The 19,064-nt window shown below is 43.2% G+C and overlaps 1 protein-coding gene across 1 annotated transcript in view; it reads left to right on the forward strand.

Annotated features, from left to right (window-relative positions):
• EHD2 (EH domain containing 2) overlaps positions 1-17,914 on the forward strand; it is a 50,437-nt gene extending 32,523 nt beyond the window's left edge. The window contains exons 4-5 of the mRNA XM_018556026.1: positions 14,500-14,664; positions 16,614-17,914. Of these exons, the coding sequence (XP_018411528.1) occupies positions 14,500-14,664; positions 16,614-17,150 (702 nt within the window). The 3' untranslated portion in view covers positions 17,151-17,914. The remainder of the gene's footprint in view (positions 1-14,499; positions 14,665-16,613) is intronic.
• Positions 17,915-19,064: the final 1,150 nt, after the last annotated feature.

Below are 19,064 nucleotides of genomic sequence, written 5' to 3' on the forward strand. Positions count from 1 at the left end.
ATTGGTGCTGACACTGTCCTTCCTTCTGGAGGGTGGCTACTTTTGTTCCCTATGGTCCCGTGTGTGTGTTGTAAAGTATCCACCGCTCCAAGCTCACTCCTGTATCTGCACTTATTTTAGTACAGATTTCATATTGGTGTATGTGTTGTTTTGAGAAGAGGGGCTTAAAGGTCCTCATACTACATAGTTTAGTAAGTTTAACTGCCTCCGGGCCGGCCGTAGTAAAAAAAACGTCTCTAGACGTCCGCTCAGACACGCCCCCTTGCGCGCACCGCCGGGCGCGTGCGAGCGGGAAATGGCCGCAATTTAAAAACGGGCATCGATGCCCGTTAATATACATGCAATCCGCCGGCTGTAAAGCCGGCGGATCGCTTGTATTTAGCTTGTATTTAGCGAAATCGCAGAAAACTACCATACCCAAAATTGGCCATAGGCGACACTTTAAAAGCTTTTACCGCTCATCAGTTTAGTGTTATCAGTGATTGATGGCCCTAGACTTATTGCTCTCACTCCAACGTTCGCGGCGATATGTAACATGTGCGGCGTAAACAGCGCAATCGTCTTTTTTGCATGTATGCGCCCCCGACGCATGTATGGGTGGGAAGAAAAAAAAAAGGAAAAAAAAATTAAAGCCCCCCCCAAAATTTTTTAAGTAACACATAAAAAAGAATAAAAAAAAAATAAAAAAAATTTCAGTCCCCACCCATACATACACGCATGCATACATGCGTCGGGGGCGCATACGTGCAAAAAAGACGATTGCGCCCATTACGCCGCACATGTTACATATCGCCGCGAACGTCGCAGTGAGAGCAATAAGTCTAGGGCCATCAATCACTGATAACACTAAACTGATGAGCGGTAAAAACGTTTAAAGCGTCGCCTATGGCTAATTTTGGTTGCGGTCGTTTTCTGCGATGTCGCGGGTGCGCGCAATTTTAAAGCTTGACATGTTTGGTGTCTATTTAACCGACGTGACCCGATCTTTTATATTTGACCAAAAAACTGGGTAATAATAAATGTTTCCTAACATAATGTTAAAAAAAACGTTTTTTTTTCAAAATTTTCAGTAATTTTTCCTAATTATAATAAAAAATAAAACCCCCAGTGGTGATTAAATACCACCAAAAGAAAGCTCTATCTGTCCCCAAAAAATGGTGTAAAATTCATTTCAGTACAGCGTTGCATGACGGAATAAACGTCAGTCAAAGTATCGCAGCGCTGAATACTGAAAAATGGCCTGGCCAGGAAGGGGGTCTAAACACCTGGTCTTGAAGTGGTTAAAGGAGATTGTACAGCGATTGTACAAACAGATTATATAGTGCATGGCCTGCTTTAAACTTGTCTCCAACAGGCAGAGCTCACATAAAGCATTTAGGCTCGGTTCACACCTAAGCGACTGAGCTGGTGAGCTGTTTTCGCGCAGTCTTCAATGCATAGAGATGTCTATGGGACCCAAATCACGAGACATCCGCCCGAAAATCGCTCCTTTTTGTGCCACAGGCGATTTCTACCGCACGACAAATTGCAAACGTGTGAACAGCTTTCATAGACTTGAATGCAAATCTCTGTTTTGTGCAATATCGCGCGGATTTATCGAGCGGATTTATCGCCTAGGTGTGAACTTAGCCTTAGGCCGGGTGCAGACCTACGCGATCCAGGATTGCGCGGTCCTGCACATTGCAGGCAGTGTTTGCCGCACGGGCCCATTGATTTCAATGGAGTGACATCCTCGCGGCAATCGCAGCTACACAACACGCGGCTGTGTTCGGAAGCACGGGCGGAATCGCGGCGTGATCCACCTGGCGTGACTGGGGTGCCATTAGAAAATAATGGCATCCACAGCGCGATCGGTGCACACCTAGGCGACTCCTGACCGCGCGGCAATCCCCGCGTAATCGTGCACGATTGCCACGCGGGGGTGGGGGGGAATGGTTGTCACCTAGGTGTGCACCGGCCCTTAGTCTCACCAACCTCTATAGTCACCTGCACTTGTCATCTGTATTCTTCATCAGAATATATAGAGGACACTACGACTTGTGTACAGGCAGTAAAGGTCTGTCACAGGAAGGATAGAAGTAGGTAAAGATCTCCATGCTAAAAGCATTTGAGCTCTTCTTCTGTCAATCAAAAGAAATAATTTATTTAGGGTGGAGATACCCTTAAAAGTGGTAAGTCTTTATTCTATAGTATGGGTGTGGTTTGAGAATTGGATTCACAGAGGAAAAACTGCACCAAAGATATTATACTGTATATTATAGTCTGTTCTCGATGTCATAGTTTTGTAACAGGTTTATGATTGCACATCGACACATAGAACCGTAAGTATGTCTGTTAGTGAGGTACAAGAGAGGTATAGACCTTGGCAATGACACTGAACATGGAAGAACAGGCCTGTTCTGACACTAGAAGATTCTGCTTCTCATTCTGCTCTCTGGCAGACAGACTGGGAAAATGGTGTGTGACCCAAAGCCAGCACATTCCTGTCAGTTTACTCACTGAAAGAAAGAGTGTGAGTGGGGGAGAGAGGAAAGAACAGCGTATGAGAGAGAACAAAAGCTGTAGTGTAAGAGAAAACATTTACTACAAAGAAACAACTGGGTAAATGAAATTCAAAAGACCTGACACCTGTCAATCACTTTCTAGTACTGGGCTCAGCCAGCCCGACCCTTCATGTTCTCTCTCTTTGTGCCACTGTTTCCTGCCATTCCACGTTTTCTTTCGCTTGTACTCTACAGACTTCTTATTTTCAAGTGCTTTAGGCAGACTTTTCTAAACTTGCCACTGCATATTATTTCCTTTCCTATGGTCTCTTTTTTCCCTTGTTCTTTCTTTTGGTTTCACCACTACTGTTTCCCCTTCTTGCCTCCAGGTGCTTGCCTTCTTCATTTTCACTTTCTCCTTCTTCTTCACCAGTGACTTCTAATCTCTCTTCACCAGTGCATCTTGTACTCCCTTCACCATTCCCTCCTGATCACACTTCATCAGTGCCTCCTGTACTCCGTTCACTAGTGCCTTCTGATCCCATTTCATCAGTACCCCCTGTACTCCCTTTACCAGTAACTTCTAATCTCCTCTTACAAGTGCCTCCTGATCTTACGTCATCAGTGTCTCCTGTACTCCCTTCACCAGTGCCTCCTGATTCCCCTTCAATGGTGACTCCTAAGCTTCCTTTACCAGTAACTCCTGATCACCCATCACCAGTGACTACTAGTTATCCTTTCCCTGTGACTCCTGATCCCCCTTCACCGATGACTCCTCATAGAATCTTGGGGGTTGATTTACTAACCTTATAAACACGCCACGAACATGTATACACCTCTGTAGTGTGTTCCCTCCCAGCATGATCTATGGGAGGAATCTAGACACCTTTGTAGTGTGTACACACCCAGCAGGTATGTTGTGCAAAGCCCTGCATGAATTGCAAGGTGATGTTGTGTAAATTAGCTCTACATTGTGTTGCTTGCGTTGATGAATGCAGGAATGTAAATGCATGAGCTAACCATTTTTGTCTAAACTGTGAAGCAGCATTATATATGCATCATGTGCATGATTTTTCCATATATGGCATTAGTGGAAATATGCTTTTAGAGACTTTTTGGTTGATAAATACGTTGTGCTGTTTAGGTTAGTAAATCACCCCCTTGATCTCCCCTCACCAGTGATTCCCAAACTCCCCTAACCAGTAACTCTGGACCTCCTTACACCAGTGATTACCTGCTCTCCCTTCAGCAGTGACTTCTAATCTCCTCACACCAATAACTCCTAATATCCTCTTAACAGTGACTCCTGATGTCCTCTCACAACTGATGTCTGATCTTCTCTTACCAGTGATTACAGTGATCTTCCCTCATCTGTGAATACTGATCTCCCATCACCAGTGATTCTCTCCTGACGAGTCACTTCTGATATTCTCTCACCACTGATTCCTAATCTTCCATTATCTCTGACTTCTGATCTCCCCTCTCTAGTGATTCCTGATCTTCAGTAACCAGTGATTATTCATCTACCCTTCCCAGTGACTGTTCTTGTCATTTCTCTGTCTCCTAAACTCTCCTCTTTGCTTTTTCTTTTGCAATGTTTATACAGACCAGTGACATCCATTACATGTCTACAGATCCTATGTACAGTATATTCTGCTGTGGTATATTAAACAGATCAAAAGGGAGCAAATAAGAGAAGCTCATTGTTAGGGTGAAGGATACCCACATCCAGCCTTATGTGGAAAAATAATAGAGGCCACGGGAGCATTTACCTGTTGTCAGTCCTCCCTTGTTCTCTTTTCTGTCTTTACTCATACCTCAACAAAAGTCTCTCTATTGCTACTCCATCTGGGCTCTCTTGCTTTACCGTTGTTTTATTTTCCACTAGGCTTATCTCCACCGGTCCTCTGTGTATGTTTACTTCTTGGATAATTTATTTAGAATATTGTTTGTAAATGGTTGTAGCAGCTCCTGTGGAGTTGGCTTACTTCGAAGAGTAACAATTGAGTCTTGTTATACTGGTAGAAGGGTGGGGGGAACATTGTAGGTACATGTCTTTCTGATTACATTGGGAAGCTGAGCGATGGCTCCAGAGACAGCCTGGAAACATTAGGACCTCCTTATCTCTTCCTGTCACCTTCTAACCGTGTCCCCCTGCTTTGTCCTGTTAATGAGCACTGAGCATGGGATTTCCTCAACTAGAGGAGGGAGGTGTATATAATCCTGGTACATGGACATCTGTGAAAATACTTTATAAGGATCTGGCTTGTGTAAGCTTACCATTGCCTTTTACAACTATATAAAGTAATACTGCACTATTTTTACAGGCAAATGCATATATATGACCCAAAAACTACAGCTGGATCAGAATTAGAATATATTAATATTTGTGATGATAGCAAGATTTTTTTCAGGGTAAAAATGAAGAATGAGTCTTGTTGACTGATGTGTACAACAACTTTAATACATTCATATATTTTTTATGAGGGCAATTGTTATTGTGTCCAATGATATTACAGTTTAAATTAAAGTCTAAAGTTAATCTTCTTTCAGGAAAAGTCCACCCAAGTAACAATTACAAATACTACAAACAGGTGAGATATGCTATTTTTCTCCGAAAAAAAAATTGGTCATGTGGTCTCTGCCAAATGGGATGATCAAAGTTCAGAAACCCTGCTGGCTTTACCGGCCTAAGGGGTAGTTCACACCAGCCTCAGTGAGTTCCGACCCGATTCTGGCTGGTACGCACTGGATCGCATTCCGGCAGCTTCACTTTGTTTTGGGGCGGAAGGGGGCTCTGCGGTGCATTGAACTCAATGGCACCGCAGCCACGCCCTCCGGCCGCAAGTGAAACATGGTACATCAGTGCCTGCGTTCCGGTCCGATGCAGTAAGAAAAAATAGTGCATGTACTATTTTTCTGACTGCATCGGACCAGAACGCAGGCACTGATGTGCCACGCGTTCCTGTACGGCCAATCGCATTGCGGCCAGAGGACAAGGCTGTGGTGCGAATGAGTTCAATGCACCACCACGCCCCTTCCTGCCCACAACAAAGTGAGCTGGCCGGAATGCGACCCAGTTATATATTTATACCTTTGGAGAAGGGGGGCTGAAAACAGGAGGACACCTCCAACAGTATGTTTATAGATACATCTTTTCCTTATCCATTCATAAGCAAATACTTAAAATTCCACTATAACTTTATTTTTCCTGTTCATTGGCACCAAGACAGAACTGAATTCTGAAATCAGCAGCAAGAACACAAAGAGAAATTAAACAAGCAATTTGGTTGACTCATACTGGCAAAAAGTCACACATACAGCTGCCATATCAGAGCAAGAGGGTGATAAGGATGCAGGCCCTGTACCATGATGATACTAAACTGTATGCCTTCAGTTTTGGGTAGGGGCTTTAAGAGGGAGGCTCACTCAAAACATCAGGGACATCTTAGCAGCCCAGTGTGTTTTTTTTTTTAAAATAAAGAGAGAATTTATGTGCAACATATATGTCTGCAACCTGGGATTTTGAAAAGGGGCTTGTTTTGGCCACACACTTGAAGCATCTGCCTACTGATAAACGATATAGTGAGGTATCAGTGTGGAAGAAGGTGGCTTTGCCCCCCTTACCAGTCTTTATGCCCGTATTAATAAAAAAAAATAGAGGGTGGCTCCAGCATATCAGCCACCAGACTGCTTATAGTTTGCACATATAATTACACTGACTTTCAACAATAAAGTGAGCTTTGTTACTTGCACATCTGGACCAGGTCCTATTGGTAGTGAAGTAGTAAAGGATTTTTATATATTTGCATATAGAGATGCATATGAGTCTTTGGTAGTCCCCTTTTTTGATGAATTGTAATCTTTTATTAATAGATTGCAATACCCTGGGGTGACTCTGTCTTCATTACTTGGTAGTAGGTTGAGAGAGTAATGCCCGTGGAGGGAGTTTTAGTGATAGCAGGGCCCTCCTAACATCTTGCCTTGAATTGTAGTGTAACTGTACTGTCTTCCTTTTTTTTATATTGTGCATTGGTGCTAAATATCAGCCATAACATTATGACCACCTAATATTAAGTAGGCCCCCCTTTTGCTACCTAAACAGCCCTGACACATTGAAGCATGGACTACACTAGACCTCTGAGGGTTTTGCTGGGTATCTGGCACTGAGAAATCAGCAGCAGATCCCTTAAGTCCAAAAAGTTGCGAGGTGGGGCCTCAGTGGATCGGACTTATTGTTCCAGCACATCCCACAGATGCTCAATTAAATTGACATCTGGAGAATTTGGAGGCCAAGCCAACACCTTGAACTGGTTTGTATTCCTCAAACCATTCTTGCAGTGTGGTAGGGAGCATTATCCTGCTGAAAGAGGAATACTGTCATCAGGAATACTGTTTCCCTGAAGGGGTGCACTCGGACAGCAACAATGTTTAGGTAGATGGTCCTTACACTTGCCCATTTTTTCTGCTTCCAACACATCCACTTCAGAGACAAAATGTTCATTTGCTGCCCAATATATGCCACTCACTTCCAGATGCTAATGTAACAAGATAATCAATGTTATTCACTTCACCTCTCAGTGGTCATAATGTTATGGCTGATCAGTTTAGATCCTGTATAATATTAATAATAGTGTTAAGCACTCCCTAGACATAAATAAGCAGTTAACCCTTGCAGTATGGGGACAGCCCCACTGCAAGGGAAAATGTTTAATTTCCATAGAGTTGGGCTTTTAAAGCGGACCTGAAATCTGGAAGATGTGTTCACAAAAGGCAGGCAAAGGGGAAATGACTACTCACCACATTCCCTTTGGTCAACTTGAAGCTGATCTTTCCCCCATTACTGACCTACCATGCCTTGTTCTGCTCTGTGTCTCCGTGTGGGAGGTGGCAACCTTGGTGTGGGGCTTTGCTTCTTCATATCAGAGACCTAGCAAGGAGAATGGTGAGCAGTACAGCAGGCAAATATCACACCAAATCTCCTGAAACTAGCAGTCAGAGGCAGCAGTGCCTTAAAATCCTACTGCAGCTATACAGCTAGAGTACAGGCACAGATGGCAAGTAAAAGGTGACACCGGTTCTATCGCTTCCCTTCTTTATTCAGAACAAAACAGAAATAGTTGGCTGGATTTCCAATTTTAAAATAGAACACCAGCCAAAAGTTTTCGTTTTGTGTTTTCGAAATAGAAGCGGAGAGGTAAAATCTTGGTCTAACATGCAGGAAAAAACATGCAAGTTTTATAGCAGGTGGTCAACATCAGGGACATTTTCAGGGACAAATCTTAAAACTCAGAACTATCCATGAAGTCAAAGACACATGGCTATTGTTACATGTGTGTGTTTGACTCTTCTAGTGAAAACTTGTACTGCGGTTGGACAAACACAAACACGATTAATGAAAACCTGTAATTGGAGAAGTCCAGAGGGCTAGCATTGCTGCCCTCCAGAAAGTACCAGTTGCCTGGCTGTTATAATGACCTATTAGCTTAAAGGAGAACTATGAGGTGAGTGCTTTTCACTCACCTCATAGTTCTAGCCGACCTGTGACAATGAGACTGTCACAGGTCAGCTCAGTAGATCGAGAAGTGAGCGAACAGATACTGGCGTTCGCTCACCTCTCGATCCTGTCACAGCTCTCTGCCGTGACAGGGGAGGGGCTGGATTCCCTGCTACAATCCACCAGCGCTGTCTGGCGGAACGGACGGGGGAGGGGGCGGGTACAGCTGGCTCTGCCTCTAGATAGTCAGAGCCAGCTGTCACTCACGCAGCTGGGCGGATCCAGACATAATTGTGGGGATCTGCTTCAGCTGCGGCATCTCAGTATACCGCGAGCTGTAGCTCGCGGTATACTGAGCTTAGGGTGACGGGAGGACTCTAGTTTGTGTCCTCCCGTTACCCTAAGGAGAACTATGGGGAAAAGCCTTAACCCCATAGTTCTCCTTTAAAGGGTTATTAAACCCTCACTTTTTTGCATATATCTACTGCTGGCAAGCAGTAGATATATGCAAAAACTTTTTTTTAAACCCCAAACCTTCTGAAACGGGTTTAAACTTACCTGTGTCTTCGCCGCGTGCTCCCGTCCGAACATCTGAAGAGTCTCGGGCGGCCTCAACAGATCATGAGGCGGGCGCATGCGCAGTTCAGATGTTCGGCCGGGAGACGAGGAGAGACACAAGGTAAGTCTATGGAGCAGCGTGCACCCGCACAGAATCTGTGGGACATCAGAGAAGAGGAGGATATAGAGGAGTCAGCGCTGGATCGTAGACCTGCACCAGCGCTGGAGGGACAGCTGAAAAGGACAGTAAAGAAGAGGATGATCGAATAAAGAGGCATGATTTAAACCAGAACAAATATGCAGATCAGGAAGTCAAAAGAAAACCTTACCCGCATGCTTGTTCTAGATCTGTAATTCATAGTTGGTCAGGTTGAAAAAAGACACAAGTCCATCGAGATCAACCTATAAAGATATATTCAAAACATTGAAGCAAGTCAGTCATCATAGCAGCCAAGTAACTAGCCTGGAAGTCAGCAACAATAGCCTTCATATTTCTCTCATGACATACTGTATTTCCATTAAAGTACAATCACATCTGCAAAAGTGAGTCATATTTTAGGTTGACCGTATTGGGTTCCTTAAGCCAAAACCAACTGATTCATTGATCTGAATAGTATTGTTATATGTTTCCGTTACTCTGTCCTCCAACTTTCAATGTGAAGTTTGAAATATGAGGGAACATTGCCAAACATACAAAGATCAGGCTAGGCTGTCCAACCTAATTCAGTCGAAATTGCTTGTACATAGACATGGGTAAATGCCTATGATCATCTGTTCAGCACCTCTTTCTGCATGTCCTGGGAGGACAGAAGAATAGTTGCAAGATGACTGTATAAATATGGTGATTTGGTTATTATCTGACTGGATTTCCCGTCCTGACTAACTGATAGGTAAAGATTAGCTTAGTATTAGTTAGTCACATTTAACTGGACTTGTTCTGTAATCTTGAAAATATTTTCCCATTCATCCAAGGAGCCTTTTTTATTCCAACTGGTGTCAAAAACATACTGGGGTATGTTCCAGGCACTCATTAGAACTGAAGAAGCTACTTGAATCGATATCAAAACATCTTCAAAATTATAGAACAAGTCCAGTTGAATGTGACTTCTAGGTCCAGTTGAACCACTTCTAGGTATGCCTGGATAACTGAGAACCTTCACAGCTAAAGATTATGGAGACAAATGAGGGGCAGCACATGGCTGTAGTAATTACCAAGAAACAAGGTATAAAACAACCTTTCTTTGATAATAAACATATTTCTTTTATCTGCCAATACTGTAAGTGGGGCTGATTTGTGAAACCTTGGTTTTGTCCCCAGCAATCAGATGCTGTGAGGTGAATGGAAGAAGCATTCTCAATAAGTGTTGTAGAAAACATAATTTCTTTTGCTCCATTCCCCTTAAATCACCCACATGAACACTGTATACCCTAAAGTGACACTAAACTCAGGAGTAAAGACTAAAAATGCATTCAAGTACCCTAACTATTAACAACAATGTGCCTTTTTGTGTATCACTCGGTTGTAGATCCTCAAAACTTCTCTAAATTTGAGCTGACACTGTCCTTCCTTCTGGAGGGTGGCTATTTTGGTTCCCCATGGTCCTCGTGTGTGTTGTAAAGTAGTCACCGATCACTAGCAGATGGACTACAATCTCACATTTAATTAACTAATTTGTATTGAGATTGTAGTTCATCACGGGAATGAGCTTGGAGCGGTGACTACTTTACAACACACACAGGGACCATGGGGAACAAAAGTAGCCACCCTCCAGAAGGAAGGACAGTGTCAGCTCCAATTCAGAGATGATTTGAGGATCTACAGCCGTGTGATACACAAATAAGATACATTTTTGTCACTAGTTTAGGTACTTGAATTCACTTGTAATATTTAATTCCTGAGTTTAGTGTCACTTTAAGCATGGGTGGGTTGCGTAAACAAGGAGCTTTAGAAAAAAGTGGAATTAGATGTAAGTTTCCAACCCACCAGATCTGCTGTGAACTCTTGTTACACTCTTGCTGGGTTTAGATTGTCTTCTAGTTATGATTTGTTAGCCTCCATGTTTGTAGTATTTATATACAGTATCTCATACATCTTAATGGGTTCAGGATATTGGATCTATTTAAGGTTTTAAGGCATATTTGTCTTCAGGTTCAAGGATTGTAAAGGTCTCTGAAGTTTGTGTTTGGGGTCTTATATAGGTCAGAGGAATTTACGTGACTCAAAGTGCAGGAAAGAGATACAAAATTTATGATCTGAGTTTTGTCCGGTACACAGTGGGAAAAAAACGTATCACAGCAAATAATCAGGGCAGGCAAGGTCCATGATTTCCCTGCATACTATGGGATGTACCTCTAAGCTGTGGCTCCTTCTCACTTGAAGAACTATTTATGTTATTAAAAACTTTTTTTTTAGATAGAGTAGGGAAGGGATAGGCCCCCTTGCAAGTTGGCCAGGCTGTCTATGTCCTCACTGGAGAGATTCACCCCTCTAATTGTACTTTGTGACCATTTTCCCTTAGAAAATCCCAGCCTGATCTTCCTTCCTCTAGGAGCACCTTAGAACCTCCTACCTGCTGTGCCCACCAACGTACACAGCAGATGTTCCCACTGTAAACCTAATTTTAACTCTCAGTTTGAATGTGACAACTTATTGGCACACAACCTTTAGTGGAGTTGCCCTTTATAGCTCACCCCCCCACCCCTCAGTGTAACACACATGTTAAAAAATACTTACCTTTAGTTCTCTCAGGAGATCTTCATGGTCCAGTGCTGGGCCCTGTACTTGCTGCTCAAGTGATGCGGCCCTATTCCTACCCATGGCTGGTCTGTACTTCTCTAGAGTAAGCACAGGATACGGCATGGACTTTTTTTGTGCAAGGCTCTGCAGTGCCAGACAGAGCAGTACAGTGATGATCTTCAGAGCAGGGCTAAAAGTAAGAATTTATCAATGTAGATTATACTGAGGAGGGTCAACTTAAAGGACAACTTTGAGTGTCCCTCCACACCAGGAAAGGGAGATGCCAGAAAAAGTGGACCTGTCAAAAGTAATTTTTAGGATACCAGAATGCATTTGGAGAAAAGACAGCACATACGCCTCCGTGAATTGCCATCTCTAAAAAAAAGTTAATGTATTTCTCTTTCTATAAAGGCAGTAGAAGGGCATAGTGCATGTAAGGCCTGGTTCACACCTGGGCGTTTTACAGCGCATTCCTACGCGCTGTAAAACGCTCAACATGTGAAAACCAATAATTGCCTATAGGCATGGTTCCCACCTGGGCGTTTTAAATCGCGTAGGAACGCGCTGTAAAACGCCCTACACCCAAAGAAGTACAGGAGCTTCTTTTGGGGCGTATTTGCCACGCGTATCCATTAGGATACAGCCGGATAGCCCTCGTAAACGCGCGTTTCTGTTACCGCAAATCGCAGTAAAACCGTGCAACACGTAACGCGCAGCAAACGCGCATATTCCGTACGCCCAGGTGTGAACCCAGCCTAATATTGGAACTGAGTATAAGCAATTGGCAGTGGTTGGGGAGAGTGCTATCTTATCTCTGATCTGATGGTTCCTGTCACATCTGAAAGAGATAAGTGTGTCTGTGTCACTAATGGTGTCAGTCCCAGAGGAAGCTCAGATCCTTTCGGTCATCCTGTCCCCTTGAAGTGTTAGATGTCCCACGCTCCCTCCCTCTTGGTCTTCCTACCATTCTCTTTATTAATATTACGGTCTCTGGTACTCGCTGCCAACTCCAGAGAATGCTCCAGGCTTCCTTAGCAGGAAGAGAACAGGATGCTGACAGACGGACAGTGACGTGGACAGAGAGGAGACACTAGAAGTGCTAGCCGCACAGTTTATTCTTGAGCTTGTCTGTGCCAAGTGTTATGTCTTTTCATGGAAAGGATGAAGACGACAAACAGTGAAGGGGAGGCAACTGCAATGATAGAGACCTTTACCGCTAATTTGGTTGCATCCTCCTACAAACAGGTGCTTCAGCCCAATACAATGATCAATGTGCATCACAAAAGCCACAAATTAACAAGACAGAACGTTTTAGTCATTAACATGCAGTGAAAATAAGTTTATACGTGCCTGCTTTTTTGCTGATTGGATAAAGTCTTCCCCAGTGGGTTCCAGGCTAACAAACCATTCCATTCCACACAGTTTTATCCACAAAGACCTGCACAATACTAAAAGGCCATTGTAAAGCTAGACATAAGACAAAGGACAGATTTGCATGCACAATCGAACTGTATCATGAAGTCTGCAAACAAAGTTTCTGCTCTAAACCGGAATGGTCACACAAGCTTTCCTGTTTATGCATTGGAAAATAGAATGAGAGATGCATGGTTTCATGGATGGCTTCTAAACTGTCCAGTCACCATCTCCTAAAGGCATGTCTGAGGGTATTTTAGGAATAAAAGATGTCTACCCAAACCAACAAAACAGCATGATTGGGGGGCTGTCATCTAATATTTATGGGCACCCTAAGTATTGGAAGCTGTTGGCAGCAAGATCCAACTAAATGCATTTAAGCTAGTAACTAGAGTAAGAACCTCAATTTGACTTGGCATCCGCAACTTGCCATTCCCTATACAGTAGCATTTAGGCTAGGAGAAGGAAAGGAAGAACAGAGATCAAATCAGGTGTAATGTCAGCAAATGTGCTAACAAAAAACATGCTGATAGCAGCAAGTTGGTTGACCTCACCAGTCTGCTGCTGTCCTTCCATTGTTCAGTCAGTAGGCTGGAGGTGGAGATAGGACACCGCAGTATTACTTAACTAGTGTCATCCGCCTGTCTTTGCTATATGGCAGGGCTGTGTAAATCTCAGGCCTGGGTGGAAAGTAATACAAGTCCTTTGGCAATCCCTATATGTATGTGACTTCATCTGTTTGCCTTGAACTATTATTGGTATATAGAAAACACTATAACCGTTCTAAAATGAAATTGTTCAATTAGTCTGATATGTTTGTAATCCAACTCCAGATTTCACAGTGATCCTCATATTATTATACAGGATTTATATAGCACATACAGTTTGTGCATCACTTTATAATAAAAGGAGGACATTACAATTACAATACAATTCAACACAAGATGGTTAGGAGGGCCCTGCCCACGAGGGCTTACAATCTAAGAGGGAGGGGCAAGTGATACATGAGGAGGTAGCTGTGTGGGGATGAATTGTTTGAGAAAGAGTTCCGTGGTTAGTTTGAAGTGTGATAGGCTTCCCTAAAGAGATGAGTCTTTAGTGATCGACGAAAGGCAGTCAGAGTGGGAGATAGACGGTCAGGTTGGGGTAAGGAGTTCCAAAGAATGGGAGAGGCTCTAGAGAAGCCCTGGAGGCGAGCATGGGAGGGGTTGTCGAGGGAGCTAGAGGTATGTGGTATGAATGGGTCTATTACCTAAAGAATGTCCTTTGTACCTAAATGTCTCTGCTTGATGAGTCACCAATCCAATTCAAACTTCCAAGGCAGGTGTGAATCTGTTTGGTAGATGTGAGGAACTTTAGTGTTCACAATTTGATACATAAGCCTTTTGTATATAAGAGACAGGTGGGTGTTTTTGGGAATACCTCTACATATATTTAAACACGGGTGGAAAAAGGGGTTCCCAGATCATTGACGAGAGCCAGAATGGACAGTAACAGTACAATACTACAGCTGTGCTTAGATACAACCTGCAGCCCTGAGCAAGAACACAACCAGAGTAGGCTCCTTGGTCTCTCAGATATACAGTAATCCCACTCTATCAAAGTGTTAGAGTCCACTCTGCATGTGAAGATTCCTTTGAAATCTGACTACACTGTATTGCATAGAATTCTGATTTAAGTGAATTCAATGGACTTTCTTTGATGGGAAGCTTCATATATATCTGTAAATGTTATTAGTAGCTGTTACATAAAAGAACTTCTCATGCGATAGGTGTACAGGTTAATGAGTTTGATTTTTGTGCTCCGCACAGGTTCATGCTCACATTATCAGCTACTTGAAGAAGGAAATGCCGTCCGTATTCCGTAAAGGAAACAAGAAGAAGCAGCTAATTGCAGAGTTACCTGTTATTTATGCCAAAATACAGCTAGAACATCACATCTCCCCTGGAGATTTTCCCGACTGTGCCAAAATGCAGGTAAGTCCATGCAGACTTAGCTTAGGTTAAGACAAAAGCCCACCTTGGATGCTATTTTAAATCATATTTTTCATATAAGGTGCCAAGGACGTGAAGGGAGAGGGTTGCAATGGAAATGTGTGGTTGTGACAGGTTTTCGTTAACCAGGTCCTCTGTTTTTTTGTTAAAGCACTGCAAAGTGGCAGTGAGTGCAGGGCAATAAATAGCAGTCATCTCATGACAGCATTCCATATCTCAGAAGTAGAAAACAGTTCCATTTATTCTTCTGCAAAGTGCTCTGAAAAGTCAGTTTAGTCCTCATAATCACTGCTTGACAACCAGCACTAGAATGCTCACTTCCCTGCCTGAGGTTATTGGCTGTCTAGCAAACTGAACAGCACATGAATCTGTTCTGCTGGCTAACCACCAGCAACAGGGAAGCCCACAGTGCTAATATTAAACTGAGATTAAACTCTCTGGGGGTTTTTTTTGCATGTATGTTCTGCTAACAAGCAGTAGATATATGTAAAAATTTTTTTTTTTAAAGTTACCAAAAAGGGTTTTACTGATCTGTTTTTTTGCTGCTCGCTCCCATCTGAAGAGCTGAAAAATTATCGAGCGGCCGCGAAGGATCATGGGCCGGGCCCATGCACAGTAGAGATCTTCAGCTGGGAGAAGAGGAGAGACACAAGGTAAGTCAATGCAAGCAGCCCGGCAGCATGCATGCGCGCAGACTCTGCGGCACAGAAAGAAACAGCAGTCAGCGCTGGATCAGAGACCGGCACCAGCGCCGGGGGGAGTCCTGAAAACTACTGGAAAGAAGAAGATGATCGGATCAAGAGGCATAATTTAAGGTAAGTCCTTAGAGCAACATGGGGGGGGGTTATCCTTTATTGTAACTTTAAGTAGAAACTGCTACATTAAAATCTATGTAGGCAGCTGTGGGGAGAGGCAAAGGAGCTTGGTCAGCACAGACCGTGATTAGACATTCCCAGAAAAGTAGTTAAATTTGCTAGCAAGTTCAGATGCACATTGCAAATCAATAAAAATTGTTTATAGAAACGATAAACGCTGGAAGCAGGTATTTAGAGTAACTGATTTACATTTTTTAAAGGAGAACTATGAGGTGAGTGAAAATCACTCATCCTCATAGTTCGAGCCGACGCGTGACAATTAAACTGTCACACGTCGGCTCAATAAATCGGGAAGTAAGTGAACACATACCGTCGCTCGCTCACTTCTTGATCATCTCCCCGCAGAGAGCCGTGACTGTCAGTCATCGCTCTCCGCAGGGATTCCCCCCTCCCCTCTCAGATCCTCCAGTGCTGACTGGAGGAACAGACGGGGGAGCGGGCGGGTACAGCTGGCTCTGCCTCTAGATAGGCAGAGCCAGCGTCATTCACGCAGCTCGGTGGATCTCGACAGCATTGACGGGATCCGTCCCGGCTGCAGCGGTCTCAGTATACCGCAGCTCTCGATATACTGAGAATTGGGTCACAGGAGGATGCTAGTTTATGTCCTCCAGTGACCCTTAAGAGAACTATGGGGGAAAACACTTACCCCACAGTTCTCTTTTAAAGAACATGGGAGTATGTGTATTTATGACCTGAACTGCGAAGATGGTGCATGTGCAGTGTGATTGGCCAGCATTGCTGGTGTCAGGCCAAATGGCAAACCTATTTTCAGAACATACATCTGTCAAATTAGCTAAACGTTCCAGAACAGCACTCACAAGAACAGGCAAAGCAGTTTCCACTATAATGAAGCATGGGTGCGCTGTTTGTGTCTACTATGTGACAGCCCTGTGCACATTTATTGGCAGTAATAATGTGCCAAAGGCTACCATGCCTGAATCCCATATGGCAATAAGTGATTTTTTGCAGCAATGCCTAAACAGAGAAAGCAATAATTCAGTTTTATAAATGCTCTTTTTATATCGCTTTTTTCTTTTTTTTTTTATCACTCAACAGGAGCAGCTAATGATTCATGACTTCACAAAATTTCATTCATTGAAGCTAAATATGATTGATATTTTGGATGGGATGCTGACAATTGACATTGCAAAACTCATGCCACTGCTGAAGCAGGAAGACTTGGATACTATTGACAATATAGTACAAGGAGGAGCCTTTGAGGGAACCCACAATGGTCCTTTTATGGAAGGCTCTATTGATGGAATCTTTGAAGGCCTTGATGATGAAGACTGGGTAGTTACCAAAGACAAGTCTAAATATGATGAAATCTTCTTCAACTTGGCACCCGCTGATGGCAAATTAACTGGCACCAAAGCCAAAAACTGGATGATTACCACTAAGTTGCCCAATTCTGTACTAGGCAAGATATGGAAGCTTTCTGATGTCGATCGGGATGGTATGCTGGATGATGAAGAGTTTGCCTTGGCAAGCCATTTAATTGAAGTTAAACTGGATGGGCATGGTCTACCCTCAGAATTACCTAACCACCTGATCCCACCATCCAAGAGGAGGCAGAAAGGTTCTGCTGAATAATTCCACCAAGTTATGCTTTCATGCTTATAATTTTGTTTTTCAATCCTTCCTTTGTTGCCAAAACCCAACCTTTTGCATGTTCACAAACTTAATGTCCGTCACCAGAACAGGTTGACAGGAACATTGATACTAACACAAGTAAATTGTCTTTGAATACACTTTGTCTGCTTAAATAATACAATACATTTCGTCCTGTGCAACTGAAGCTCAGATCTCTGTCATCAACTGGCAAGAATAGTATAATAGTGAAGATATTAAAGAGACATTCCACCAATGTGCCACTAAGGCTCCTCAATAACACAAAGAACCCTTGCAGATCACATCCTATAGACCAATTGTAACAGTACTTGCAATGTTCTGCACATCTTTTTGTCCTGTATTGTTTGATATATTCATCCATGATAACCCACGCTAGAAAATAACCGTTGAGCTTTATATCTTCTGCTTTTCTCACTGAATGAAAGATGAGCTGCAGGTCACCTTTGTGCCTTATTGCTTTAATATACATATATATATACTGTATGTTTGTATACATAATTGCTAAATATTACCACAGGGAATCTGTGGCCAAGGAGAGAATGAATGTATTTGAAAAAAGAGAGTATTTTGTAATGCAAAAGAATGGGATTGGAGAAAGTGATACATTGGATGAAAACAATTTCAAGGGGTTCAAATAGATATGAATATATAACATTTTTATGTAATTTCTCCTCATTCTGGTGCATTTTGATGTCAGATATTACAAACCAACATCTAACAGCTTCTTTAGGAATAATCCCACTTGCTGCGACCACAACATAAGGGTCTCACTTCCCTAGTAGATTTTTTGTTTTACTTAAAGGAGAACTATGAGGTGATTGATTTCCACTCATCCTCATGGTTAGAGCCAACCTGTGAAATGGAAACTGTCACACGTCGGCTCTATTGATCAGGAAGTGAGGGAACACATACCGCCGATCTGCTCACTTCCCGATGATCTCCCTGCAGAGAGCGGCGACTGTCAGTCATTGCTCCCTGCAGGGATTCCCCCCTCTCCGATCCCCCAGAGCTGATTGGAGGAATGGACGGGGGAGTGGGCGGGCACAGCTGACTCTGCTCTAGATAGTCAGAGCTCGCCGTCAATCAGCCAGCTGGGTGGATCTCGATAGTATTGTTGGGATCCGTCCTGGCTGCGGCGCTCTCAGTATATCGCAAACTATAGCGCGCTATATACTGAGCTATGGGAAATGGGAGGACGTTAGTATATGTCCTCCCCTGACCCTGAAGAGAACTATGGGATAAGAAGGTTACCCCTTAGTTCTCTTTTAAAGAAGATCTTCAGGAAAACACAAACAAGCACTTAACCCTTGCATTGCAGGGGTAGCCCCGCTGCAAGGGTTAAAAAAAAATCCTGGAGTTCTTCTTGTAATGTAAATGGGAATACAGCAGAAGAGAGACTCTGTGTCTGAGAGGTAAAGAGTGGAGGAATTATGACAGCGAGATTTATGACCTGGACTCCATAGGAAGTCAGAGCATTTAGCCTAGTAACACCCTCAGCCGAAAAATATACATTTCAAGTGGACGGCGTAATAAAGTTGAATTCCACCCAGTTTAAGTTTTATTTTGGCAGAATGCCCTCTGGCTTCTCATATCCCTTATAGCCTCCAATGGCAAGATTCTCCTGCAGTTGTTTGTGCCCCTATCCCCTCCCACAAGGCAATAAGGAAGGAATCACCCACTCATAGCTGGGGATCCCCAATTATTTACCCTTCAAATCACTGTGACTCCATCATTTGATTCTGTATTGCCTACAGCAATCAGCACAACTGCAAACTCTGGTAAGGATATCTAAAGTGCTGGTGACGTAAGAAGTCAGCAAGTGATTCAGCATCAAAAGCATGGACAGTTTTGTGTGGAGATGGCCTTTTAGTAAAT

The sequence above is a fragment of the Nanorana parkeri genome, unplaced genomic scaffold, assembly GCF_000935625.1.
Source record: "Nanorana parkeri isolate BGI_ZX_2015 unplaced genomic scaffold, ASM93562v1 scaffold221, whole genome shotgun sequence".
NCBI lineage: Eukaryota > Metazoa > Chordata > Amphibia > Anura > Dicroglossidae > Nanorana > Nanorana parkeri.